The sequence below is a fragment of the Sorex araneus genome, chromosome 4 (assembly GCF_027595985.1).
Source record: "Sorex araneus isolate mSorAra2 chromosome 4, mSorAra2.pri, whole genome shotgun sequence".
Taxonomy (NCBI): Eukaryota; Metazoa; Chordata; class Mammalia; order Eulipotyphla; family Soricidae; genus Sorex; species Sorex araneus.
The window spans coordinates 197,583,197-197,608,848 of NC_073305.1; the positions used below are offsets into that span (position 1 = coordinate 197,583,197).

The 25,652-nt window shown below is 66.0% G+C and overlaps 2 protein-coding genes across 2 annotated transcripts in view; one reads left to right on the forward strand and one right to left on the reverse strand.

Moving 5' to 3' along the window:
* The first annotated feature begins 5 nt into the window (after nucleotides 1-5).
* Nucleotides 6-4,488, forward strand: TMEM120A (transmembrane protein 120A). The gene is made up of 12 exons (XM_004620852.2): nucleotides 6-196; nucleotides 1,204-1,322; nucleotides 1,411-1,527; nucleotides 2,676-2,735; nucleotides 2,871-2,966; nucleotides 3,042-3,131; nucleotides 3,319-3,384; nucleotides 3,458-3,519; nucleotides 3,626-3,718; nucleotides 3,798-3,862; nucleotides 4,113-4,181; nucleotides 4,252-4,488. The coding sequence occupies exons 1-12, from the start codon at nucleotides 116-118 to the stop codon at nucleotides 4,363-4,365; spliced, it is 1,032 nt and encodes a 343-aa protein (XP_004620909.2). The 5' UTR covers nucleotides 6-115; the 3' UTR covers nucleotides 4,366-4,488.
* A 99-nt stretch (nucleotides 4,489-4,587) lies between these two features.
* The window catches only part of LOC101544915 (NADPH--cytochrome P450 reductase), a 39,449-nt gene continuing 18,384 nt past the window's right edge, over nucleotides 4,588-25,652 (reverse strand). The window contains exons 2-16 of the mRNA XM_004620850.2: nucleotides 23,053-23,237; nucleotides 10,677-10,725; nucleotides 8,719-8,847; nucleotides 8,345-8,494; nucleotides 7,939-8,063; nucleotides 7,680-7,769; nucleotides 7,506-7,604; nucleotides 7,011-7,127; nucleotides 6,817-6,935; nucleotides 6,114-6,295; nucleotides 5,877-6,026; nucleotides 5,512-5,782; nucleotides 5,290-5,435; nucleotides 5,131-5,216; nucleotides 4,588-5,036 (exon numbers count right to left, since the gene is read on the reverse strand). Coding sequence (XP_004620907.2) covers nucleotides 4,892-5,036; nucleotides 5,131-5,216; nucleotides 5,290-5,435; nucleotides 5,512-5,782; nucleotides 5,877-6,026; nucleotides 6,114-6,295; nucleotides 6,817-6,935; nucleotides 7,011-7,127; nucleotides 7,506-7,604; nucleotides 7,680-7,769; nucleotides 7,939-8,063; nucleotides 8,345-8,494; nucleotides 8,719-8,847; nucleotides 10,677-10,725; nucleotides 23,053-23,225 — 2,031 coding nt within the window. The 5' untranslated portion in view covers nucleotides 23,226-23,237 and the 3' untranslated portion in view covers nucleotides 4,588-4,891. The remainder of the gene's footprint in view (nucleotides 5,037-5,130; nucleotides 5,217-5,289; nucleotides 5,436-5,511; nucleotides 5,783-5,876; nucleotides 6,027-6,113; nucleotides 6,296-6,816; nucleotides 6,936-7,010; nucleotides 7,128-7,505; nucleotides 7,605-7,679; nucleotides 7,770-7,938; nucleotides 8,064-8,344; nucleotides 8,495-8,718; nucleotides 8,848-10,676; nucleotides 10,726-23,052; nucleotides 23,238-25,652) is intronic.

Genomic DNA, 25,652 nt, shown 5'->3' on the forward strand with positions numbered 1-25,652 from the left:
CGCGAGCCCGGAAGCGGACGGGGGCGGCGGCGGCGGCGGCGGAGGGGCCTGGGGACGGCGGGGGTGGCCGTGCTGTCCTCGACTCGTGGCCGGTCCGGCGTGGGGCCCGGCAGCCATGCATCCCCCGCCCCCGGGCCCGCTGAGCGACTGCCTGCGGGACTGGGAGGAGCTGCAGCAGGACTTCCAGAGCATCCAGGTGAGCGGGCACCGCGGCGAGCGCCCCTCGGCCCCGACCCAGGTCACCCTGGCTCAGGGTCAAGGTTCGGGCCGCCCCGGGCCAGGCTGCAGGGGCTCTGGGGCCAGAACCCCCTGGAGTGGCTCTCAGAACCGCGAGGACCCGGTGTCCCCGGCTGGGGCCGCATCTCGTCCCCGGATCGAACCTTTGCCCGCGCCCCGGGCGGGCGGGAAGGCGACGCCCGGGCCCGGCCCCGACCCCGACCCCGGCCCCGGCCCCTCCCGGGGGCGCAGCTCTGGCGCCGGTGGCCGGCCCGACTCGCCCAGTCACTCGGCAAACAGCGCCGCGGGCAGCCCTGCGTGCCCCGGACTGACCTGTGTCTGCGGCCCCGGGGCCAGCAGGAAGAGAAACGCTTAGAGTGGGGGCTGGGGGCTGGGGTGGACCCGGCCTGCGGGCAAGCCGGGGACCGAGTGCCACAGCGCGTGGGAGACCCTCCTGGGGCAGGTACAACTCCGGCCCCCTCGGACTGGCTCCTGCTGTCCAGGCCCGGCCCCTGCCTAGCCGGGTGCCTCCTCCCGGGAGCCCAGGCAGGAGCTTCTCCTAGCCTGGCCCCGGCCCTTGAGCCCTCCTCACAGTGCCCCTTGCCCGCTCCCGGCCACCGCTGCTCCCGACTCAGCCACCAGGGCAAAGTGCTCCAGGAGCCTCGGGCCAAAGGTGCGGGGAGCTCCAAGGGCTGCAACCTTTAACCTGGGAGTGCCCCTTCGCCCCCTAGCCCCCTTGGTCAGAAGACACCTGTGACTGTCCAAACGCAGGCAGGGCAGGAGGGTGGGGCATGCAGTGGAGGGGCTGAGATTGGGGAAACACTGGGGGGTCGAGCAGCCCCCCAGGAACCCAGCCCCCCTGTGTCCTCGCCATCCTGGGAGAGCGGGCCGCCCGTCCTGCTCCTTTCTGCCTCAGACCCTCCCGAGGGGCCCCCACCCGGGGCTCTTGGACAACCGCCCCCCAGCCGTGCCTTCCCGCCCACCCAGGAGACCCACCGGCTGTACCGCCTGAAGCTGGAGGAGCTGACCAAGCTGCAGAACAGCTGCACCGGCGCCATCGCCAGGCAGAGGAAGCGGCTGCAGGACCTGGCCCTCGTCCTGAAGAAGTTAGGACCCCCGGGGCCCCGGCTGCGCCCGTGCCCATGGCTTGGTCCTCCCCGGGCCCCGCTGACGGGCTCCTGTGCCCCCCCGCAGATGCAGACCCTCCCTCGCGTCAGAGGCCGAGGTGGCCGCGAGGGAGCTGGAGAACCAGATCAAGGAACGCCAAGGGCTCTTCTTTGACATGGAGGCGTACCTGCCCAAGAAGAACGGGTGAGGCCCCCACGCCCCGCTGCTTTCCCAAGGGGGGTGCTTCAGGCGGACTGGGAGGGGGGTCACACCCCTGGTGGGGGATGTGGCCCCCTGACATAGCAGCGACAGCTTCCCCCCTCCTCCGTGAGCCAGTCGGGAGGGCCTGGGAAGGGGCGATGCACAGGGGTGGGGAGGGCATGGCAGGGAGGTGACAGCAGGGGGCAGCCGGGGCAGGGGGACGGGCCACCTGCACTTGGATAAGCAGCTGAAACCCAGGAGGACAGGCAGGGACAGTGCTGGGCGGGAAAAGGTCCCGCAGAACTGCGCCCGAGAGCAGATGGAAGAGCAGGAGAGATGGGGCGCCAGTGTGGGCCAGCCAGGCCCTCAGGAGGGAGTGGCAGAGACCCCCAGGACCCTTGGGGAGGGGCCGTGGGTGTGGGGGGACAGGCCTGGGAGAACAGCCGCAGCTGGCCGCTCTCTTGCGCTGGGCTCTGAGTGCAGAGGCACGCCTGGCACTTGGCACTTGGCATCGGGTCCAGGGCTGAGGGGCCGCTTCTGCTGTGCCTGGGAAGACCCGTGGGGTCGGGGGCCAAAGGGACAGGCCCTGAGGAGGGAGCCCAGGCTGGGGGGGAGCCTCCCGGTGGGGGAAGCGCGCTGTCACAGTGTGGGGCAGATGGGGACCTTGGGAGGGGGCTGCTGGTGCGCAGGGACTGTGGCTGAGGCTGAACAGGAAGCCAAGTGCAGCCCCGTCCACGCCGGCGGCTCCCTGGGTCTCGGGGAGAGCCTGGCAGAGAGGCTGGGGCGAGCCAAGAGGGGCTGTGCTGGTGGGCCGTGGTGGTGGTGGTGGGGTGTGTGTGTGTGTGTAGACAAGTGGCTGAGGTGTGTGTGGGCAGGGCTGGTGGCCTTGGCAGGCTCAGAGGGAGGAGAGGGACCCCGAGGGCCCGGGTACCGCAGGGGGCAGCACGGGTGGTGGGCGGCTGTGGTGGGATTGGTCGGTGCCCAGCTCTGCAGGGGTGAGGGGAGAGCCAGCTGCCTGTGGGGTCCTGATGTGTGTGGAGGGGGCTTGAGGCAGGACGGGGAGCTGGAGGGAGGGCTTGGTTTGCTGGTGCAGGGGAGCAGGGGGGCCAGGGCCAGGTGGATGCCAGCTCAGCCTGTGCCCCCCACCCCAGGTTGTACCTGAGCCTGGTTTTGGGCAACGTCAACGTGACGCTCCTGAGCAAGCAGGCCAAGTAAGTGGGGGTGCCCCACCCACGCCCCCCTCGCCTCGGGTGCAGGGGCTGCTCTCAGAAGCAGAAGCCCGCTGTGGGGGGGGGGCTGAGGGGGTTCCCACTGGCCCCCCAGCCTGCCCGTGTCTGCCCACCCAGGTTTGCTTACAAAGATGAGTATGAGAAGTTCAAGCTCTACCTCACCATCATCCTCATCCTCATCTCTTTCACCTGCCGCTTCCTCCTCAACTCCAGGTGAGCCCAGCGCGGCCCGGGGTGGACCCGGCGCCTGGTCCAGGCCCCTGAGCGCCCCCTGCTGTATCCCCCCAGGGTAACCGACGCTACCTTCAACTTCCTGCTGGTCTGGTATTACTGCACCCTGACCATCCGGGAGAGCATTCTCATCAATAACGGCTCCAGGTGTGTGAGGGCGGGGCCAGCTTCAGGGGGCGGGGTGGGAGCCGAGCCCCCACTAGGGCCGCCCAGAGGGTGGGTGTGGCCCCCTGGAAGCAGGAACTGGGCGGGGCCTGGCTTCTTCCCACCTCAGCCCCACCCCCAGCCCTGAGCACCACCCCAGGGGCAGGAGTGACGGTCCTTCCCGATGCAGGATCAAAGGCTGGTGGGTCTTCCATCATTACGTGTCCACGTTCTTGTCCGGAGTCATGCTGACGTGGTGAGCAGCTGGGCCTTGGATGGGGGATTTGGCCGGGGGCAGTGCACCCACCGCCCTCTGCCTTCTGCCTCAGGCCCGATGGTCTCATGTACCAGAAGTTCCGGAACCAGTTTCTGTCTTTCTCCATGTACCAGAGTGAGAGCCTTGGGGTCTGGGCAGGGCGGGGGTGGGGGGGTGGGGGGCGAGGGCGGGCCTGCCGTGGGTCTGACTCGGTGACTCAGACGTCCCCTGACCTCCCCAGGTTTTGTGCAGTTCCTGCAGTACTACTACCAGAGCGGCTGTCTCTACCGCCTGCGGGCCCTGGGCCAGCGGCACACCATGGACCTGACCGTGGGTGAGTCAGGGCACATGGGCTGGCCAGAAGGGGCTGTGCCCCTTGCCCCAGGTTACCCTCGCCCTCCTGTCTCCCCAAGAGGGCTTCCAGTCCTGGATGTGGCGAGGCCTCACCTTCTTGCTGCCCTTTCTCTTCTTCGGACAAGTGAGTTGGCTCTGGGCCCCTCCCGTGTACACTGCCCCAGTCTGGCCCCTCCCGTGTAATCCCCCCAGTTCTGGCCCCTCCCGTGTAACCCCCCCAGTTCTGGCCCTTCCCGTGTAACCCCCCCAGTTCTGGCCCCTCCCGTGTACCCCGCCCCAGTCTGGCCCCTCCCGTGTAACCCCCCAGTTCTGGCCCCTCCCGTGTACCCCGCCCCAGTTCTGGCCCCTCTCGAGTAATCTCCACCTCCCCCCAGTTTTGGCAGCTTTTTAACGCACTGACGTTGTTCAACCTGGCCCGGGACCCCGAGTGCAAGGAGTGGCAGGTGAGCCGCCGCCCCCTGGGGGGGTGCTGGGGGACCCGTAGCCCAGCCTCACCCCGATTTCCTCCCCCAGGTGCTCATGTGCGGCTTCCCCTTCCTGCTCCTCTTCCTCGGGAACTTCTTCACCACACTGCGCGTCGTGCACCAGAAGTTCCACAGCCAGCGGCGCGGCGGCAAGACGGACTGAGCCCGTGTGCGGGGCGGGGCGCCCCCTGTCCGGGCTGCTCCCCGGGGCTGTGGACGGGCCGGCCTGTGTCCCCAGTAGCGGGGAGCGGAAGGCGGAGGCCTCAATAAAGAGAGAGGCACAGGATGGCTCGCGTGTGCTCTCCCGATCCCCGGGGCAGGGGCCTGGTCCCCAAGCCCGCGGACTCAGGGGTACCCCAGGTCTCGTCGGCAGTAACCAGACTAGTACAGAAAACAGAAGTTTATTCCAAGGGCCAAAGGTTATTTAAAATTATTTACACTCATTGAAAATCATTGGAGGGGTCCGGGCCCCAGTTCAGCTGAGAGTCGAACCTGGAACGGCCATGGGGGCAGTGAGGTGGCCGCCAAGCAGGGGCCACTCAGTGTGGCCCTGTGCCCTGGGGGCTCCAGTGGCACCTCCTGGAGGAGTCTCTGTCACCGGGCGACCCCCGGATGCTGGCAGGAGGGCGCGAGGAAAACAATTATACGGGCGGGCAAGCGAGTCTGTGGGGCGGGCGGGTGGGCGGGGCCTAGCTCCATACGTCCAGGGAGTAGCGGCCCTTGGTCATCAGCTTCTTGATGTAGTCCACAGCCTGGGTGTGCTCCATGGCTCCCAGCTCGGCCACCATGTCGTAGAAGGTGTTCTGCACATCCTTGGCCATGTTCCGGGCGTCCCTGTAGCAGGAAGGAGGTGGCACCGTGGGCCACACCCAGTGGGGTGCCCCCTGCACCACCCCCCCCCCGCACAGACGGGGCACCGCCTCCTCACCCGCACACGTAGATGTGGGCGCCGTCCTCGTGGATCAGCTTCCACAGGTGCTCCTTGTCCTTCTTGAGCAGGTGCTGGACATAAACCTGGGGGGGGGCAGGACCCGTGAGCAGGGGGGTCCCGGAGCCGCCCCCGCCCCGCCAGCAGCGGCGGCCTCACCTTCTGGGGCTGCTCCCGGGAGAAGGCCACGCTGAGGCGGCTGAGGGCGCCGTCCTTGTGGAACTGGGCCAGCTCGTCGCGGTACAGGTAGTCCTCGTCCGAGCGGCGGCAGCCGTAGTACAGCAGGGTCTCCCCGACTTCCTTACCTGCGGGGGCCAGGGGCTGGGGTGAGCGGGGGTCTGGCCAGGCCTCCCGGGGCCCCGGCCCACGGCCCCCACTCACCCTGCTGCTTCAGCCAGGCCCGCTCCTGGATGAAGCCCATGAAGGGGGCCACACCGGTGCCGGGGCCCACCATGATCACGGGTGTGGTGGCCTTGAAGGGCAGGCGGAACTGGGACTTGCGCACGAACATGGGCACCAGCGCCCGGCGCCCGTTGTCCCCCGCGGGGTCCTTGGTCCGCAGCCAGCTGGTGGCCACGCCCTTGTTGACACGACCGGCCTTGGTCTCGTACTCCACGGCCACGGCGCAGATGTGCACGGAGTTGGGGTGGACCTGGGGGTCGGGGGGAGCCCGTCACTGGAGTCAGGGCCGCCTGCGGGCACGTGCCGGGGCCCCGCCCCAGGCGCCGGGCTCGGGCTGGGCCCACCTTGGAGGAGGAGGCGATGGAGTAGTAGCGGGCCTGCAGGCGCGGCAGCAGCTCGCACAGGTGGTCGATGGGGGGCCGCAGGGACGGGTAGTCCTGCAGGATGGCCAGGATGTGGCGCCGGGCCTCCACCACCCAGCTCAGGTACAGCTCCTGGGGGGGCAGAAGGGGCTCAGTGGGGCCGGGTGCGGGGCCGCGCCGGGGGCCAGGGGTCGTGCCGGGGGCCGGGGGGCCGCCCACCTTGCCCTCGCCCGAGGACGAGGCCATCTTCCGCAGCTGCTCCTGCTCGGCGGGCTCGGCGGCGTACTGCGCCAGCTCGTACAGCACGTTGGTGCGCGGCGGGTTGGTGATGTCCAGGTAGTAGGTGAGGGCCGTGCGGTAGGTGGTCGGGCAGGGGAAGGGGTGCTTCTTGTTGGACTCCTCTGGGGGAGGAGGGGGCAGGAGGGGGGCTCAGCAGGGGGCCCTGGGGGTCCCCAGGGCCTCTCCGGGGCAGTGTCCAAGAACCTCCCGGCACAGCAGGGCTGCCGTGGGCAAGGCGGGAGCCGGCCCTGCAGTGCTGCCGGAGGGGCCCCGCGGGGAGCACTTCACACGGGCGGCTGGCTGGAGCACTGTACCCGAGCCTCCTGGAGCCCCCAGCAGAGGTTGCATGCGCAGGGCCGCTGCGCTCCACAGGGCAGCGCTGGGCCCAGACTGCAGGTGGGGTTCACGGCTCTGATGAGGCCGAGGAGAGACCTGAGCACTGTGCTGCTGAGGTGGGGGCGCTGGCCCCTCCCCGCAGCTTCCCCAGACTCCACCTGCCGCCTCCGGCCAAGTCTAGAGCCTCTGTTTGCTTCAGCACCTGTGGGTGGTCATGGCTGGACGCCTGCAGGACACGCCCGGGGGAGCCAGGGGCCCGAGCACTGGTGGGCGGGGGGGGGCGGGGGAGTGACTGCGGGGGGCTCACCGTCTAGGTTGTTCAGGGACATGACGACGTCCAGGTCAGCCCCCAGGATCTCGCCAAGCTGCTGGACCAGGGAGGAGTCGTTGGCCGGGTACACGGCCACGTGGTCCCCGGACTCATACCTGGAGGGGGAGAGGCAGGGGTCAGGGGAGGGGGCGCGGGGGCCGAGGGCGGGCTCGGCCAGGGGCGGGGCACACCTGATCTTGGAGTCCGAGATGTCCAGCTCCAGGTGCATGAGGTGGCGCTCCCCACCCTGGTTCAGCTTCCGGTTGATGGTGACGGCGGCCAGGAAGGGGTTCTTGGCATCGAAGGGGCTGCGGGGGACGGTCAGGTCAGCGGCTGCCGCTGCCCTTCTGGTCACACACACCGGGCACCCTGGAGCTGGCCTCGGTGGCCACGAGGACACAGCAACAGCCAGAGGGGCTCCTGCTGCCCGCTCCACGGACCCCCCAGGGCGGGCAGAGCAGACACCAAGAGGCCCGAGCACGGTGCAGGCGTGGGGCCCGGGACAGGCTGCAGCATGCCAGCTCCCAAAAGGCCACAGACTGAGCAGGTTTCGAGGAGCCTTTGGCCGAAGTTCTGCAGCCCACCCATGCACAGGCTGGCGTCCACACAGCAGCGGAGCTGTGGGGCGTCGTCCCTGCCAAGCAGCAGAGACGAGACGGGGGTCCCAAGGCTCAACCCGCACTTACGGTTTCTGGTTCTCGTAGCTCTTCAGGCGGCCCATCTCGCCCGTGTAGACCTTGGCCGTGTCCATGTCCGTGTGGACCACCAGCTCATACTGACGAATGCTGCAGGGGGGGTGGGCGGTGAGGAGGGAGGAGGCCCCGTCCCCCCGCCCCCCTCTCCCCTGCACACGCACTCACCTGGCCTCGTCACCCGTGGCCTCCACCCCGAAGTGCTCGCACACGGCCGGCCAGAACTGCTCCCGCCACGTGATGAAGTCCTCCTCCAGGCTGCAGGCGGGGGGCAGGGGGACAGTGAGCCGTGCCCCCAGGCCTGCGCGGCCTCTCTCCCTCTCCCCACCCGGGCTCAGAGGGACTGGAAGAATCTCAAATGTGCTCGAAGGCTCGGAGCGGGGTCTGGGGTGTGGAAAGGCCGCAGGGGGGCGGGCCCGACACTCACTTGCCGTCGTCGTCGCCCAGGCCCAGCTCGTAGATGCGCCGGGCGCCCAGCTGCTCCAGCCGCCTGTCCACATACTTGCCCATGGCGTTGAAGTGCTCGTACGTCTTGTTCCCCAGGCCGAACACCTGTGCAGGCAGGAGGCCACTTGAGAGCTGGCTGCGGGGGCGGGGGGCGGGCTCCCCGCCAGGCAGCTGGGCGCAGTGGACTGGCCAGGTGACCTGGAGCTACTCCGTGCTGGCAGGGCGGCTGGCCAGGCGCTGTGGTCCCTGCGCCGCATCCGGGAGGGAGGGGAGGCCTCGGTGCCAGGCTCAGCCCGCAGAGCCGCTCGGACCCTCGCCCACTGGGTGGGGACACAAGGAGCTGGACACCTGCCTGCAGTCCCAGGGCCTGGGCTTGGGGGACTCACCGCATACTTGACCCCCGACAGGTCCACGTCCGCCTCCTGGAGCCAGTCGTAGAAGTCCTGGGCGTTGTCCGTCGGGTCCCCCTCGCCGTAGGTGGCCATGCAGAACACGGCCAGCGAGTTCTCGATCTCAGCCAGGCTGCTCAGGTCGGCCTGGGGGCAGCGCGCGGGCCCGCCCCGGTGAGTGAGATGCCCTCCGGCAGCGCCACCCTCCCTGGGGCGCGGGGGCAGGGCACACTGCCGGCCTCAGGGGGCGGGGTCTGGAAGGTGCAGAGGGCAGGGCTGGGCTGCAGCCCTCAGACTCCGGGTCCTGGGGCGCACACGGGGCCCTCGGGGACGGCCCAGCACGGGGAGAGATCCGGGGCGGGCGGGCTCACCAGGTCATACTCCTCGGGGTCCGCAGCCATGCCCCGCATCCCGTAGCGGTGCGCGTCCTTGGACAGGCGGTTGGCGAACTCCTCGGCAGTTCCGGTCTGGGAGCCGTAGAACACGATGATGTTCCTGCCCTGGAAGCCGGACACGAGGCTCAGCAAAGGCAAGAGAGGGGCAGAGGGCGGCGAGGGGCAGAGGGCCAGCGGGGGGCAGAGGGCAGCGAGGGGCAGAGGGCCGGCGGGGGGCGGTCTCAGGCTCCCTGGCGCTGTCCTCCCAGCCTCAGGGCCTCCTCCCTTAGGGCCGGGGGCTCCCTGCAGCCATCGGTCAGCTGCGTTTGGAGCGGCGCCTCCCTGGCAGTGCTCCTGGGGGAGACCTGGAGGCTCGGGGAGCAGAGGAGGGACTCAGGCCTGTGCTTGCTCCGTCTGTGACGAGGGTCCTCGTGTGCGCGCGCACGCGTGTATTTGTACAAAGTTGACAAGATACTCAGCCAAAGGCAAAAGGCCAGAGAGAAATGAACCCAGAGCCCCTAAATGGGCAATTAAGGATGAGTTTTTCTGGCCAATTCTGCCGCTGCAGCGCGTCCGGGCAGCTCCTGCCACCTTCACTGTTTCCCCCTGTTCCAGGAACTTCTCTGGCAGCTACCAAGAAGCCCAAGCCATTCCCCAGACTCCTGGTCACCTCTGACGGGGGCACCCCGTGGGCGGTGCGAGACGTCCGCATGGAGCCATGTCCTGCACTGGCTCCCCCCATCACCCCGACCAGCTCTCAGATCTTTCAGAGTTCCTGAAGATCCTACAAACGTCAATTATTCTCCCTTTGGAACGGGGCCACACCTCGCAGTGCTCAGGAATCCCTCTCAGCGGAGTGCCGGGCTCAGGGGACCCTATCTGCCAGGCACTGATCCCGGTAAGCCATGCCTAAGGCAGGCACCTCTCGTCTCTGCCATCTCTCCAGCCCCAAAAATCACTTTCAATCATCGCAGTGTTGGCAAATGACCAGGGAACTGCTCCTATCAGATGGAGGAGAAGGACACAGGGAAGGAGCTCACTAGCCCTGGGGGCCTGCCTCTGCATAGAGACATCCGTCCCATGGTGGGGGGATTCTCTTCCCCTCAAAACAAGAGCACGGCTCAGTCCTCAGGGCCCCCCTAAACTGCCACACGGTGCCCGGAGCATCCATGGATACAACTGTTTTTCTTTTGCATTATGGGTCACACCCAGCGATGCTCAGGGGTTACTCTTGGCTCTGCACTCAGGAATCACTCCTGGCGGTACTGAGGGACCATATGGGATGCTGGGAATCGAGCAAACGCCCAGTCCGCTGTGCTACTGCTCCGGCCCATGGCCACAACTCTGGAGGCCTGGAGCTGTGCTTCGACCTGGGCTCTCAGCTGGCACTTCTGGGCCAAGAACCGCTAGGAAAGTGCCCCTCCCTCTAAGCACTCCCCAAAGCAAAGACATGTAAAATGTGGGGACTGTACAGCGGGCAGGGCCCCTGCCGTGCAAGCAATTGAATAGGGTTCGATCCCAGGCATCCCACCTGGTTCTGAGCCCCACCCGGAGTGATCCCTGAGCGCTGAGCCAGGAATAAGCCCTGAGCACCGCTGAGTGTTACTCAAAAAGCAAAAGCAACAAAACAAAACAAAAACCAAACAAACAAGCCCAGTAAAATAAGAAGCCGCCATTTTGGGGGGACACAGGCATGAAACGGCTCTAGAGCAGCTCCATGCCAGCCCGGAGCGGCAGGAACGGGGAGAGACGCCCCGGGGCTAGGGGTTCACCCAAGAGGACAGGGTATCGCCTGGCCAGCACTGGACATGGCCCGCCGGTGAGCTGGCTCTCGAGGGACGGGCTGCGCCCCGGCCCTGCTGCAGAGGTCACCCCTGCGTGCAGGCTGAGCCAGGCGGGGGGAGGGAGCCTCTATTCCTGTCTCGGGGCGGCTGGGCGGGCGGCCAGAAACTCACCGTCTTCTTCATCTTCTCCACGAAGCTGCTGTCCTTGGCAGAGGTGGACCTGCAGAACAGGGGCGCAGAGGTGAGGGGACCCCCAGGTCCCTGCTGTACATCAGGCATGGAAAAGCTTGTACAGACCACCCCCAGCCACCTGCCTGCCTCACCTCCCCTTTCCGTCACTTCGCTGCCCGCATAGCGGCTGGGAGGCCCCTCAACGGCCCGTCCCCACCCTTCACCCCTGAGTGGCGCCCAGGACCCCAGTCCCATCACCCCCCGACACCTGCAGCTGACACAGGCCCTCCTGGCGGGCCCGGGGGGTCCTGTCAAACTCCACTCATTGCCCACCCAGCAGACCCGCCTGCTCCCTAAAGCCCCTCGGGTACAGCCAGTGCCCCCGCTTTCCTGGGGCCCCACCGCACGGTTCCCGATCTGGCCCTGGCACTTTCCAGAGCCCCCCGAAAGTACGGCACCCGCCCGCTCCCCTCCGGCCCTCCCCGAGCACGGCTGGGGCTCGCCACTCAGCGCCAGGGCGGGGCAGCGGGCCTTCCTTGGCACGGCCCCTGGACAAGGCAGTTTTCAGGTTCTGCTACGGGCGAGCATCGCAGGAGGTGGCGTCTCCAGGGCACGAGAGAACCTCGAGTTTGATCCCTGCAAGATCCCTCAAGCCCCACTGAGTGTGGCCCCCAGACAATAAACTCAAGGACAATGAAACTCGGGGAAACTGGACGGCAAGGCCGGGAGGGGGCCGGAAGGCAGCCCAGAATTGGGGGTGGGAACAACAGGGGTGACGACGATCGGCAAGGTGTAATCCCGAAGAGTAAGCCGCTGAAGGCCGACAGGCACCGTCCAGGAGAGCAGGAAGCAGAGAGGAGCGGAGTGGCCACCCGCCGGGGCATCCATGACTGCAGGGACCGTTTCCCACCCCCCTCCCACAGTCTGTCTGCTGGCAGGGAACCCTCCTCAGAGGAAGGTTGTCTGCAACGATGCGGGCCGGCCCAGTAGCCAGCGGAAGGCCAGCCTGGGGGTGGGGGGCGTGGTGGCCGCCGAGACATCTGTTTACCCACGTCATCTCCAGAAGGGTGGTTTGTCAGTTTGCAAGGGGGCAGCAATGCGAAGGTTTAAAGACATGGAGAAGCGGCTCCCTGTCATGGGCTACCTCAGTCACAGGGAAGCCCCCAGTCATGGGGCGACCCCAGTTACGGGGTGCAGGTTCAGCAGAACCTGAAAACTGCCCTGTCCAGGGGCCGTGCCAAGGAAGGCCCGCTGCCCCGCCCTGGCGCTGAGTGGCGAGCCCCAGCCGTGCTCGGGGAGGGCCGGAGGGGAGCGGGCGGGTGCCGTACTTTCGGGGGGCTCTGGAAAGTGCCAGGGCCACACGGGGCGCACACAGCTCACAGGGAGAAGCTGCAATTCTGTGTCTCCCAGGAAAGGGTGGGGCAGGTGGGTTGGGCTCTTCCTTTCCCCACTGACGTTTGCTCCACGCCCGGCCCTGGGTTCCCTACAGGAAACAACAGTTCCCAGTAAGGACAAACGCTGAAGACAGGAACCAGAGGGACAGTACAGCAGGGAGGGCACTCAACTTGCAGGCAGCCACCTGGGGCTTGGTCCCTGTTCCCTGGGGTTTCCTGGAGTCCCCGAGCATGGTCAGGCATGATTCCTGAGCACAGAGCCAGGAGTAACCCCTAAACACCACCAGGTGTGGTACCAAAATTAAATCAACAGAAAAGGAAATTGTTCTTCTTTCTAATTAAGAATTTCACAGTTCTGGGGCTGGAGTGATAGCACAGCGGGGAGGGCGTGTGCCTTGCATGTGGCCGACCCGGGTTCGATTCCCAGCATCCCATATGGTCCCCTGAGTACCGCCAGGGGTAATTCCTGAGTGCAGAGCCAGGAGTAACCCCTGAGCATCGCCAGGTGTGACCCCCCCCCAAAAAAAAATGAAAAGAATTTCACAGTTCTGCCCAGCTGTGCTCGGGGGCTGTGCCCAGCTGGTACCTGGGGAGCCAGGCAGTACCAGGGCTCGAATTTGGTGCCAGGCAATGCTCTGGTACTTGGGCCCTGTGTCTTTATGCTGGGGGCCCAGGGACAGAGCCCAGGAGTGAAGGCGCTGGCCTTGCACTGGGCAGACACTAGTTCCATCCCCAGGATCTGATATGGTCCCCCTGGCACTGCCAGGAGCAATCCCCGGGCAGAGCCGAGGTGTGGCCCAAGCCCCACCTACCCCCACAACACACACACATGCACGGGTGTGGCAGCGCAGAGAAGGTGCTCTGGAGAGGAAGAAGGGATCCCCCACAGCCTGGGCCGCAGCCAGCCCAGCACGTCCCTGGGCCCTGCCAGCCTTTCTCCAGAAGGTTCTTCCCCCTTCCCACGAACTCCTACCTATCCCTCAAGACACCACATAAAATACCCTATCAGAGCACCGGCCCTCCCCCCAGACACCGGGTCACCGGGCATGTGAGCAAGGGGGCACCTGCCTCTTCTTGCCGGTGGAGAAGCAACATCTGGAGGTGGCTTCAAGGCCTGGCTGACGAAAAGGACAGGCACCGCTGTGGGCCGGCCCAGTGGCCAGCAGGAACACAGGTGTTGGGACGCGTGGGTGGGGGGCAGCGGGGACACACACCGTGAGCAACAACTGGGGGTCATGTCCGGGTCATGCCTAGGTTTGCCCCCAATCAGTGTGAGACTGAAAAGGGCAGTTCTGAGTCCTGGGCCCCCAACAGCTGAGGTAAAGAAGCATCTTTCCCTGCAAGGGCGTGCCTGGGACCCCTGTGGCTCCGGGGGCAGCGCCGAGACCACATGGCGGATAGGACAGGATCTGCCTGGGGTTCCAGAGGGAGCAGGCCGCAGAGGGTACAGGACAGCCTCTCAGAGAGAAGGCGGGCGGGGAGACCCCACAGGACAACCCCTCAGAGAGAAGGTGGGCAGGGAGAGACCCCACAGGACAGCCCCTCAGAGAGAAGGGGGCAGGGAGACCCCACAGGACAGCCCTCAGAGAGAAGGTGGGCAGGGAGAGACCCCACAGGACAGCCCCTCAGAGAGAAGGGGGCAGGGAGACCCCACAGGACAGCCCTCAGAGAGAAGGTGGGCAGGGAGAGACCCCACAGGACAGCCCCTCAGAGAGAAGGTGGGCAGGGAGAGACCCCACAGGACAGCCCCTCAGAGAGAAGGCGGGCGGGGAGAGACCCCACAGGACAGCCCCTCAGAGAGAAGGCGGGCGGGGAGAGACCCCACAGGACAGCCCCTCAGAGAGAAGGCGGGCGGGGAGAGACCCCACAGGACAGCCCCTCAGAGAGAAGGGGGCAGGGAGACCCCACAGGACAGCCCTCAGAGAGAAGGTGGGCAGGGAGAGACCCCACAGGACAGCCCCTCAGAGAGAAGGGGGCAGGGAGACCCCACAGGACAGCCCTCAGAGAGAAGGTGGGCAGGGAGAGACCCCACAGGACAGCCCCTCAGAGAGAAGGGGGCAGGGAGACCCTACAGGACAGCCCCTCAGAGAGAAGGTGGGCGGGGAGACCCCACAGGACAAACCCTCAGAGAGAAGGCGGGCGGGGAGAGACCCCACAGGACAGCCCCTCAGAGAGAAGGGGGGCAGGGAGAGACCCCACAGGACAGCCCCTCAGAGAGAAGGTGGGCGGGGAGACCCCACAGGACAAACCCTCAGAGAGAAGGCGGGCGGGGAGAGACCCCGAGGAACAGGCTGGCACGGCTCCATGGAGGGGCCAGGTGAGGGCCCCCCAGGCCTGGCGAACCCCCTACCCAGAGCAAGGGCCGGGCCAGGCAGAGCTGCAGGTGGCAGGAAAGGAGGGGCTGCTCCTCGCGGCGCGGGACTGTCTAGAGATCAGGCAGACGGGGGTCCCTCAGCGGAAAGAGAATGGGGGGAGGAGGGGAGCCTTCAGCCCCCAGTCCCAGCCCCCCAAAGTGCAGCTGCTCGACGTCCCGGTGCTGGGACAGTGCTTTCCCGCCCCACCCCCGCCCCCTGCCCGCAGGCCCTGATCCCCCCAACTCTCCTGGCGCCCATCTGTGGTCGGGGCACCCTGCCCAGCACTGACCTCGGGGGGAGCTCGTCCCGAGGGGAGGAGTACGTGCAGCCCATGGCCCTCACTGCCCACTCCAGCTCTAGGGGAGGGGCCGGGGCGCAGCAGCTGGGAAGTGGGGGGCTCCGGCCATCCTCCACGCGCGGCGCCCTGGCCACCCGCAGCCCCTCAGACGCTCTGCGGCCGGGACAGCAACATCTGGGCAGTCGGGCTGGCTGCTCCCGTGAGCCCTTGCGTGTGGGCGCACCCCGCCCCCGCCGTATGGACCAGGACTGAGCGGCCTCTCCAGCCCCACTGGGTCTCCTTGGCAACAGCCTCGGCCCTCGCCCCGCCTGCTGGGGGGGGGAGTGAGGGACAGCTGAATGGCTCGGGCCTCGGTGCTCCCGGCGTTGCTGGGGGACCCCCTCTCCCCGGGGCAGGGGCGGTGGAGAGATTCCCCCTCAACAGAAACCCCCCCTCCAAGGCATCTGCGCACGCGGCCCCTCGCAGCTGCCCAGGCCGTGCTCCTGCGGGGAGCACAAAAGGTTCCAATTAGGGCTCCGGCTGCTGACAGGGAGCGCTGCGGGCGCAGGCGGCCTGGGGCTCGCGGGGGCTGCTGAGTCATGCTGAGAAGTGGCCAGAGGCTTGGCTGCTGCCCCAGGCCAGGCCACGGGCAGGACTTCTGAGAACTCAACTTCCTTATCTGCACAGGCACCTCTGCACCCCACTCAGGTGACCCTTCCCACCCCAGGGTCACGGGCACCCAGCAGAGCCGTGTCCAGGCAGAGTGTGTGAGTGGGTGTGCGTGTGCGCATGTGTGTGTGTGTGCGTGTGAGAGAGAGACAGAGACAAAGACTGAGAGACAGAGAGACTCCCCAGGCTGGTCCTGACCTCAGGGGTGGGGTGTGTGTGTGTGTGTGTGTGTGTGTGTGTTACCTTTAGTGGGGACCAAGTGCGTGTGTGTGTGTGTGTGTGTTACCTTCAGTGGGGACCAAGTGCATGTGTGTGTGTGTGTGTGTGTGTGTGTGTGTGTTTTACCTTCAGTGGGGACCAAGTGCATGTGTGTGTGTGTGTGTGTGTGTGTGTGTGTGTGTGTGTGTGTGAGAGAGAGAGAGCCACCTTCATTGGGGACCAAGTGCTTAGCTGGAGCGAGTGACAGGTGGCAGGTCTGTCCCCGGCAGTGCAGGGCTCCCGCGGGAGAAGGGCAGGGGTGAGGGAGGCCGGTCAGAGACAGAAGGCAGAGCCACTCACTGGGCACTGTTGCCCAATGCACATGTGTCAGCACCTGGCAGGGGCCCGCCCAGCACCCGCTGTACACGGGCCACAGCCACGGTCAAGGTCCCTTCTTTCTGCTCTGACAGCCCTTGCCCGGGCACGAAGCCCTCTCAGGCGTGTTCCTCACAGAGCCGCGACCTGGGCAAGCTGACTGGCTCTGCCTGACGCAGGGGGTCCTTGGAGCCATCAGAGAGCATCTTCCTGCCCGGGCCCGCCACCAGGGGGCTCTGAGGCACGGGCAGTGCTGCCCACCTGGGCTCCCCAAACAGCCTCCGAGGCATCGTCAGCGCCTGGGCCTGCAGGGGCCCCTCAGCCCAGCAGGTGTCAGGGGACTGGGGCGCTCGACCGAGTCTGAGCGGTACCCACCATGCATCCTCCTGCCTCCATCCCAAAGTTCTCAGTGTCCACCCTCCGGGTGAGGGACACAAGCTGATCCCTGGGTCCGATCCCCGCAGCTGGCTCCTCCCCCTTCCCGTGTGGCCCTGGGGATCCAGCACCATGCGAGTGACCGCGACAACAGACCCGAAGTCCAACGCCCACACCCGGTCTCCTCGCAAGCCTGGACAAACCTGGGTCCAGCTGCTCCGGGACCCTGTGCGCCTCTGGGGGTTCGGTGGGCGCAATGGCGGGGTGCCCCCTCCGCCCTCACACCTGCAGCGCGCCCTGAGCTGGAGTCGCAAGGTCCCGAGGTCCCCACGTGCCCCCCACCGGGGTTCTGGGCAGTGCCCGTCCCAGCAGACAGACAGACAGACAGATGGCAGGCAAAGGCCCTCCTAGGTCGGACCAGAGGGGGTGGGAAACACAGACCCGCCACAGGGTGTGGGTGCCCACGCCCCAGCCACGCAGCTGCCTGGACCCTGAGCCACAAGCAGGCCCCCTCGAGGCCGGCTGGGGGGCGAGCCGCGGGCACCAAGGAAAGGCGGCAGGAGCCGGGAAGGAGAGGGCGCCTCCCGCTGGGACAGGGGGATGGGGTGGCCAGGGGGCGGGGGTAGGGCTGGGGAGACCAACTGTGGGGGCAGCTTTGGGAGTGGACACACGCCCAAGGGCGTGGGGAAATGGGGTCACGGCCTGCAAGGGGTCAGCTGCAGCACTAGGGCCCTGCTCAGATCCTGAGGCAGAGGCCCCCAAACACTGCTGGCCGCTTGTGGGGTCCCCCAGGGAAGGGGGGCATGGCAGGCTGGGAAGAGGCCCTTCGCCCTCTTGGGGACTAGAATGTGCCCATGTCCCAGTGGCGCCCCCTTCCCAGGAACCAGTCCCAAATCTGACGTGATGCGATTTCTGGGAACAGCTTCTGAGCGGTGCCAAGGCCGGCCAGGCCAGCAGGAGTGGACGCTGTCAGCCAGCCCACCGCAGGGTCACTCCTGAGCGCTGCTGTTTGTTTGAAAAATTGCATAAGAAAGAGTTGTTTTCCCTGAAGGTGTGCTCAGGCTGTGTGTGTGTGTGCGTGTGTTCGTGCCTGTGTGTGTGTGTGTGCGTGCGTGCGTGCGTGCGTGTGTGTGTGTATATGTGTGTACGCGCATGCGCGTGTGCCGGGTGGTCAGACATGCTCAGGAGCCACCATGTGGTGCTGGGGCCAAGACCTGAGGCCCGATGCCAGCCTGGCCTGTACCCCTGCCCTGGGTCTGCGTGTTCCCGTGGCACTGGCGGCCTCTCAATGCGCTCATTAAACATTTAACAACAACCATGGTGTGGGCCAAACCCGCGCCAGAGCCAACCGTCTTCTCAGTACCTGACCATGCCAGGCCGTGTGCCAAGGTGGGTGGGTTGGGGCACCCTGAGGCAGAAACACCCGCCCCCAGCAGGCTCAAGGGTGCCCCCTGGCCAGCAGGCAGGCTGAGGCCCCTGCGGGCCCACAGGCTGTGCAGGAGCGGGCACGGCTGACCAGCCGATGCCAGTGCGGCCTCCAGTGGCCTCCCACTCAGCTGGGACACTCAATTCAAGGTGTGGGGCCAGAGCCTGTTGGGGACACGGGGCTGTCACTATGACAGTTCCAAAGGCCGTCAGGGAGGAGAGCAAGGCACGACTGACTGACAGATGCAGTGACTGGGGTCCCTGGGGTGGACGGTGACACTCGGGTGCTGACGCTCACAGGCCAGGTCAGGGCCCCCAAAGCCAAGAGAACCTGGAGAGAGAACAAAGCCGGAAGACAGCAGCGGCTGGAGAGGGGCAGGGACGGGCATATGGCAGAGCGCAGACGCGGGCAGGTCGGCCCACGCTGGGCCGGGGTGGGGCGGCGGGGCTTTGCGGGGCTGCGAGGCCACGGGTGCTCGGGAGGGCCTGCTGGAAGCAGGGGTGCAGACGGCGCCCCACGGCTGGCCAGTGAGCGCAGCAGGGCACTCGGGACGGCGGTGGCAGGGGTACTGCTGCGTGGAGACGGGACGAGAGGCCCCAGCTGACCACTGGGCTCAAGGGGACGGGTTGGGCAGCCGGGTCTGCCGATGTGATGGACCTGACAAGCCTGTGAGGTCGGTGACGGGGTGGGGGTGGGGGAGGCAAGACCAGCAACTCAGACGGGCAGAGAGACGCAGGGACACCACGACGCATCTGTGCCCCAAAAATGGCTGAAGCCGGGGACAAAAAACTAGCGGGAGCGGGGACGGGAGGGGCTGGAGACCCCCACGGCGGCTGGGCAGCATATCAGAGCTGTGTCCCCACACCCCCGCACAGCACATGGGGCACTGGCAGGGGGGATGGAGGGGGATGTGTGACCCACCGGCCCGGGCGCTGTCTCGGAGCCCGGCAGGGTCGACTCAGAGACCCGCTCCCTTCCCTGAAGGGGGGCACCGGCCCTGTGTGCAGACACCAAGGGCCGCGTGGGGGAACGGGGTGTGGGGCTCGCTCTAGGGTGCTGGGGGGCCAGGGGCTTAGCCCACACATGTCCTTCAGTGACCTGCAGCAAACAGCTGCCGCCACTTCTCTGCAAGGAGAGGGAAGGGCAGGAGAGGAGGGGCAGGAGGGACGGACGGGCAGGAGAGGAGGGGCGGGAGGGACGAATGGGCAGGAGAGGAGGGGCGGGAGGGACGGACGGGCAGGAGAGGAGGGGCAGGAGGGACGGACGGGCAGGAGAGGAGGGGCGGGAGGGACGAATGGGCAGGAGAGGAGGGGCGGGAGGGACGGACGGGCAGGAGAGGAGGGGCGGGAGGGATGGACGCTGACTCTGAACCTCTACAGGCCAGCAAGGTGCATCCTGGATTGCCTCCTGCCCAAAGCCGAGGTGACGGTTGTGAGCAGACGAAGGCAGTGGCAGACGCCATTGGCCAACTTCACTGAGACCGAGGCACGTCCTGTGCCCTGGAGCGTGGGGGTAACCAAGGTCAGGAGGAGGGAGCGGGGCCCTTTCCCAGCCATGGGACACTCGGGACTCCCTGACAGCCAGGTCCGGCTGAAAAGGAGGCTGGAGGCTCCCTCACTGGCCCCGGCTCACCGGGGGTCTGGGGGTGGGGATGCACCTCACCTCAGAGATGGGAAATACAGCATCAAGGTCACGTGGTCCCCGGCTCAGTCCACAGTCTCCCTGCTCATGTGCCGGGGTACCCCCTGCCCCCCACCCCCCCAGTGGTGGGGACAGTTTTTAACCCCCACCGGCCCCTCAGGTGAGTGACAGGAAGCATCAGTGGGCCAGCGCGGGCAGGTGCTGGAGAGGGGCACCCGGAGGGGGACCGGGGCCGTGCCCCATCTCCCCACCCCAAACCCTGCCCCGCGCCTCCTGAGTGTCACTGGGCTTGCCTCTTCCGTGACCCACTTGTGAGGTGTGGATGTTACGTCTCTTCACACAAAGTTCTTACACCACTTTCGTATTCTGGGGGGTGGGGGCTCAGCTGGCAGTGCTCAGGGCTGCTCCCAGGGGTGCTGGGGCGTCACCCCGGCCTCCCGGCCTCCGGCAGGCAGAGCCCCCAAGCATCCCTGTGGGCCATCTCCCGAGCCTGCGTTTTGTCCTTTGAATTCTTCTTTTCTTGTGTTTTTTCCTTTTTGGGTCACACCCAGGAATCACTCCTGGCGGTGCTCGGGGGACCCTATGGGATGCTAGGACTCGAACCCGGGTTGGCCGGGTGCAAGGCAAATGCCCTCCCCGCTGTGCTGTTGCCCCAGCCCCTAATCCTCCCTCTCTGCTGGGCTGCCGCGGAGCCACGAGCTGCCAGTGTCAGCCTCTCGGCGGCGATGGTGTCCCTGAGCGCTCCTGCTCGTTCAAACCGCTGCCCCATCCCTGCTGCTCAATTCTTCTCCCTACTTCAAACGAGGATCATTAGCATGGCCCCTTCCAGCCCCGTTTCGGGTGAATAACCTAGCTCTGCTGCATTTCTACTTCCCCAGTCTTTTTGTTCTGTCTTGTTTGGGGGCCACACCCCGCAGTGCTCAGGACTTACTCCTGGCTCCACACTCAGGGAGCACTCCTGGCGGGGCTCACGGGCCCCTATGGGGTCTCGAGGATCCAACCCAGGTCAGCCACGTGGCAAATGCCCTCCCTGTTGTGCTGCTGCTCCGGCTTCCCCAGCTCGGTTTGAGTCTGTCCCCTGCGGTCCCTTCATTTTGTCTGACACGTCTGACCCTGGCAGATACCCAGCACGGAGGGCGGAGGCAATCTTACAGCACCCGGTGGCCGTGACCAGACAGAGGCCACAGTGGCTCGGGGAAAGCTGTTTCCAGGCAACGGAGAGGGCTGCGAGTATGAGGCGGCTGGAGGCTGAGCACAGCGCGACCCTGTAAGCTGCTCACTCACCCTCCGCACTGACGGGGACGGAGCAGCAGCAACGGAACGACAGGGCGGCCCTGGCAGCGCGACAGCCAAAGCAAGGGGCTTTCACACCCCACTTACAACCACAAACACACCCCGAGCAGGAGAGTAAGCAAGGAAACAGACAGATGGGCGAAGCAGCTATGGCGCCCCCCACCGGAGAACAGGTGAGCAATGGGAAGAAACGAATGAAGACTGCGGGGCTGGAGCCACAGGACAGCGGGAAGGCATCTGCCTGGCACGCGGCTGACTGGGCTCATTCCCCGGCACCCCAGAGGGTCCCCCAGCCCCTCCAGGAGTGACCCCTGAGCACAGAGCCAGGAGTAAGTCCCGAGCACCACCGGCACAAACAAACAAAAACCAGAAGTCGACCATCCGAGGCAGCGCCGGGCAAGTCTCGGTCCCAGAGACGGAAGGTCACGCTCCCAGCTCCCACGGGGTCCCGCGAGGAGCGGAACGACTTGGAGAAAAATGAAAACAAAAACATAATGGCCAGAACCCATGGGGTGGGCCGGGCACTCAGGGACAGGACGAGCGATTCAGGCCCAAGAGGAATAGAAACTCCCAGGAACACTTCAGCCTGGAACCTCGGGAACCCAGGAAAGAACAAGGCCCAAACCTGGAAGACGGAAGAACAGTACCGGAAGCAGAGCAGGGAGCCACGAGACCTGAAGCCGACAGGGGTCACAGGAGAGAGCGGCGTCGTCCCCCAGGGGAGCGGCGGGAGCCATGTAGGGAGCTGCGGCCTGGCAGGGGTGCCGGCCAGAGCCCGGTGCCAGGGACTCCAGGCAGCATCACGGCCGAGTGCGGAAGCGCGGCTGTCCCAGTGCGACTCCCGGTCACCACAGCGTCAGGAGGGGGGCGGGGTGGCAGGATGAGGCTATTCTGTGAGCTGGCTCACAGGGAAAACAGAGATAAACTTGGTGATCTAGAAGAGATGGGTGGGTTTGGGGAAAAGCACCGCCTGCCGAGGACTGGACCGGGACTGGACGCTTCTCTAGCACGAACAGACCCAGGACTGGAGCGACAGTGCAGCGGGTGGGGGCAAGGGGGGCATCCCAGAGTCCCAGAGCACCAGCAGGAGAAATTTTTTTTTCCTTTTTTGGATCATACCCGGTGATGCACAGGGGTCACTCCTGGTTCTGCACTCAGGAATTACTTCTGATGGTGCTCAGGGGACCGTATGGGATGCCAGGAATCAAACCCGGGTTGGCTGTGTGCAAGGCAAACACCCTACCCACTGTGCTATGGCTCCAGCCCTGATAAATGCCTGAGTGCAGAGCCAGGAGTAAGCCCTGGGCATTGCTGGGTGTGCCCTCCCCTCAAAGGAAGGAAAGAGAGGGCAAAATTCACCCAGCAACATCCTGGATCATAATTTCACAGCTGTGGGAGCCGGAACTCGTGGACATGGGCAGACTGACACGCGCAACTCCATGTCCGTGTTTGCCAGGGACAGCCAATGCCGAGGGCATCTCTGTGGGCATGGAGATGCACCTGACAGGACCCAGAACGTCCACTTTGGGACAAAACCGTGATGAAGTGGGACAGCACGAACATGCCTCGACATAACGAAGGCCGCACACTACAGATCCGCAGCGCACTTCGTCCTTCACAAGGGAAAATCAAAGCTTTCCCAGCAAGATCTGGAGCAAGACCTGGCCGCCGACGCTTCCCTCCTCTGCTAAAGGTCTGTCGGAGCAGTCAGGCAGTGGTGGGAAATGAGAGGAAGCCAGACCGGAGAGGGAAAGTGACGCTCCCTTTACCCGAGGCTGCTGCACTAAAATGACGCCGACGATCCCAATCCAAAGCTCTCGGAGAGAGCAGAGTGACGCGGCAGGCTACAAAACCGACCTGCTGCCTTCCTGCAGGGAAGGGCTGGGAAGGAGAAAGACTCAGTGTCCTACCATGGTCTCCGGTGAACAAAGACACCCCTGAGTGCCAAGCTCTCAGACCCCAAAGTGTGCCCGAGTCACAGCCAGCTGCTGAGAAGCACAGAGGCAAGCTGGCACGGACAGGCGCCCGAGGTGGAGCCATCTGCAGGCCTGTGCTGGGCTCCCTGACGTCTCAGCACAGGCTGAGATGTCAGGGAGCCCAGCACGGCAGCCGAGCCCGCGTGAGCACTGAGCGTGGCCAGGAGGGGGTGCTCCCTTGTGCCATCAGCCCCGGCCACCTGCCGGGGAAGACACCACTGGAAGCTGTGCGTGTGGGGAGGGCCAAGGGCCTGGGGGGCCCTGGGAGACCACGAAGGCCTTGTAAGAAGCAGAAACGAGAAGACCCTCCGCATGTCCTGGTCTGTCCATCTGTCTGTCTGTCCCTGTCTTGCAGCCCCGAGGGGCTGAGAGGGCGGGCGGGTGGGGGGGCAACTCACGTCTGTTGGATTTTGGTGAACTCGGGCACCTCCTCCTTCTTCTTCCGGAAGAGGAACCAGTAGGTGAGCAGGCCCACGATGAGCGAGAAGAGGACCACGTCCGTGGTGCTGAAGAGAGACACCTCCTCGGGCCCCGAGTCCGGCGCGCCGCTGTCCACACTGGGCCCCCCCATCCTGGTCACACACTGTGGGGGGAGAGAGCGAGAGAGTGGACGTCAGCAGGGAGGTGCTGGGGAGGCCCCCCCAGCTTCAGCTGGCACCTCAGGGCCCCCAGACGGCAGAGGCAGGCAGCACGCGGCGGCTCCAGAACCAGGCTGGCTCCGGCGCGCGCCTGCAACGGGCCAGCAGCTGCAGGCTCCCAGAACCATCCAGAATCCTCCGCCCCGTGGAGATAGCGAAGGAACACTGGGTTCAGACAACTTCCCCCACACGGGGCAGCTGGCCAGGTGGCCCCAGGCCCTGCACAGTCCAAAGCCGGCACTCCAGGTTGAGCACCAGGGAAGGAGCACTATATAGTCTAGGGATGTGGGTGCTCCGATTTCTCCACAGAACCCCGGGCACCGGGGCTCAGCGGGCAGGGCTGCCACCCCACGGCCTGTCACTCGGGATCCCCCTCTGGGGCGCTCGCTCCTTAGCTGGGTCCCGTCTGTATTACTCAGAACCAACCGCAACCTGAAGTGAGACGGCTGCCTGGGTCGGGTCCCGGGGAGCCACCAAGCCAGAGGGTGGTTTCAGGGGACCCCCGACATGTCGTCTTAGTTCCCTGGAGAGTGGCTCCCCTGGTCCTTCCGCACAGGCCGTGGGCAGGCGGGGAGAGCTGGACATGCCAGGACAGGCCCTACAGGAAACCCACGTCACCCCCTTCTGCAATCACGGCTGCCACCCCGGGGCGCTCAGACTCAGTCATGGCCCTGCGTCTCGGGCGCTGGTCACGGTCACCCTTACGTCCTTTTGCTGTCCCTGGCTTTAGGAAACTGCAGTGTCATCTGTCACACTCCCACAAAGCCGGGGACAAGGACAGCGGTGGAAGGTTCTGGAAGGACCAGTCCTGTTGAGTCACTGCTCGGCCGACACGGGAAGCCCAAGAGGAACCAGCAGAGGGTTCTGTGGCGCAAGCACAGGTACAGCTGGGGTCTGTCACACGTGTCCTGCCCCTTCCTGGACCCCAGGGAGAGGAGGCCACCCTGGCGGCATGGGGCAGAAAGTGTCCAGGAGAAGAAGGAGTGTCGTGCTGGGGAACCCCTGAGACCCCAGCCTCCAGGAACACATAACGGCTGCCACAGACACAAGTCATGGGGTGGGGGGGGGGTCGGGTCCTGTTCCATAGGGGTCAGCGGTCACCCCTCTGGCCCACTCCCTCAGAGTCAGCCCTCCCCTCCAAGAGAAGTAACGTGCTAGGTTTTGGCTACGGCCCTCGGCCCCCACCCCCGTCTGGACCCCCCCCCCTCCACTCGGGGCTCAGAGACTGTCCCGGCTGGGCGCTGCGTGGGCAGGCAGCGCCTTCAGCCTGAGCGCCCTCCCCCTCCCCCTCCCCCTCCCCCCCACCTCCCCGCCATCCTGGGCAGTGAAAGGAGGAAACAGGCCAGAAGGAGCGACTTCTGCTTTCTGGGGGGCAGGGGTGTGGGGGGCTGCAGCGCGGGGCCGAAGGGCAGTGCCGGGGAGAGACTTCAGGGCTCGTGTGGGCCCTGGACAGTGAGCTGAGGCCGACCTGCCCCGCACTGCTCCCTCACCCACAGGCGCCTCCAAGCCTCCACTGTACAACTGGAGGGACAGGGAGTACTGCCGGGGCACGCAGGGAGCACGCTGCTGTGAGCGGCTGCCCAAGCGAGCTCTCCTCTGTCATGAAAGACTGCAGGGCGTTTGTCTCACACGTGGCCGACCCCAGCTCCATCCCCGGCATCCCACAGGGCCCCTGAGCACCACCAGGAGTGACCCCTGAGTGCAGAGCCAGGAGTAACCCCTGAGCATCACCGGGTGTGACCCAAAACCAGTAAAACCCAGACCAGGGAACAGAGGAAACAGGATGACAGAGTCCGCCAGAGCCTGCGGCCCAGCACACTCAGAGCGGGGCAGGCCTGCGGCGGGCGGCGCAGACCACGGGCACAGGCGGGGTGGGGAGGTCCTCCTGTGCCAGAAAGGGCAGAAGAGGCCGAACCTAAGGGTGCTTTCTCCACTCGCTGCTGACCACACATGAGCGCAGGAGGCCTCCTCCAGGAAGTCTTCGTGTCTTTGCATTTACCGCCCGCCCCTCCTGGACGTAAGCAAGGCTGGCCGATGGACCCAACGCTGACCTCATGGTGAGCAAGTCACCAGGCAGGCAGGAGGAAGGAAGCCGGCACCTGAGTGTCACCCGGACGGCCCAGATGACGACATCCCTTTCCCCCCACTGTGCTGACGGGCCGGGCGGTGGCAGGTTCAGAAAGTGCTGCTCCCGCTCGGGCTCAGCGGCTTCAGGGCAAGGGGAAAAACGCCCAGGAAACAGAGCCTATTCTTGCCTTGGGCCCAGCGCAGGGAGAGGCAGGGATGGAGAGAGAGCGGGAGGCGGAGGGGAGAGCCGGGGAGCGGGGAGCTCGGGGAAAGCTACAGGCCCGCACAGACTC

Bases quoted from the DNA above. Each gene is read 5' to 3' on its own strand.
- TMEM120A (XM_004620852.2), top strand. From the start codon at position 116: ATGCATCCCCCGCCCCCGGGCCCGCTGAGCGACTGCCTGCGGGACTGG. The intron at 1,528-2,675 runs GTGAGGCCCCCA...CCCCCACCCCAG, and splicing joins TACCTGCCCAAGAAGAACGG to GTTGTACCTGAGCCTGGTTT. The intron at 3,719-3,797 runs GTGAGTCAGGGC...TGTCTCCCCAAG, and splicing joins CACCATGGACCTGACCGTGG to AGGGCTTCCAGTCCTGGATG.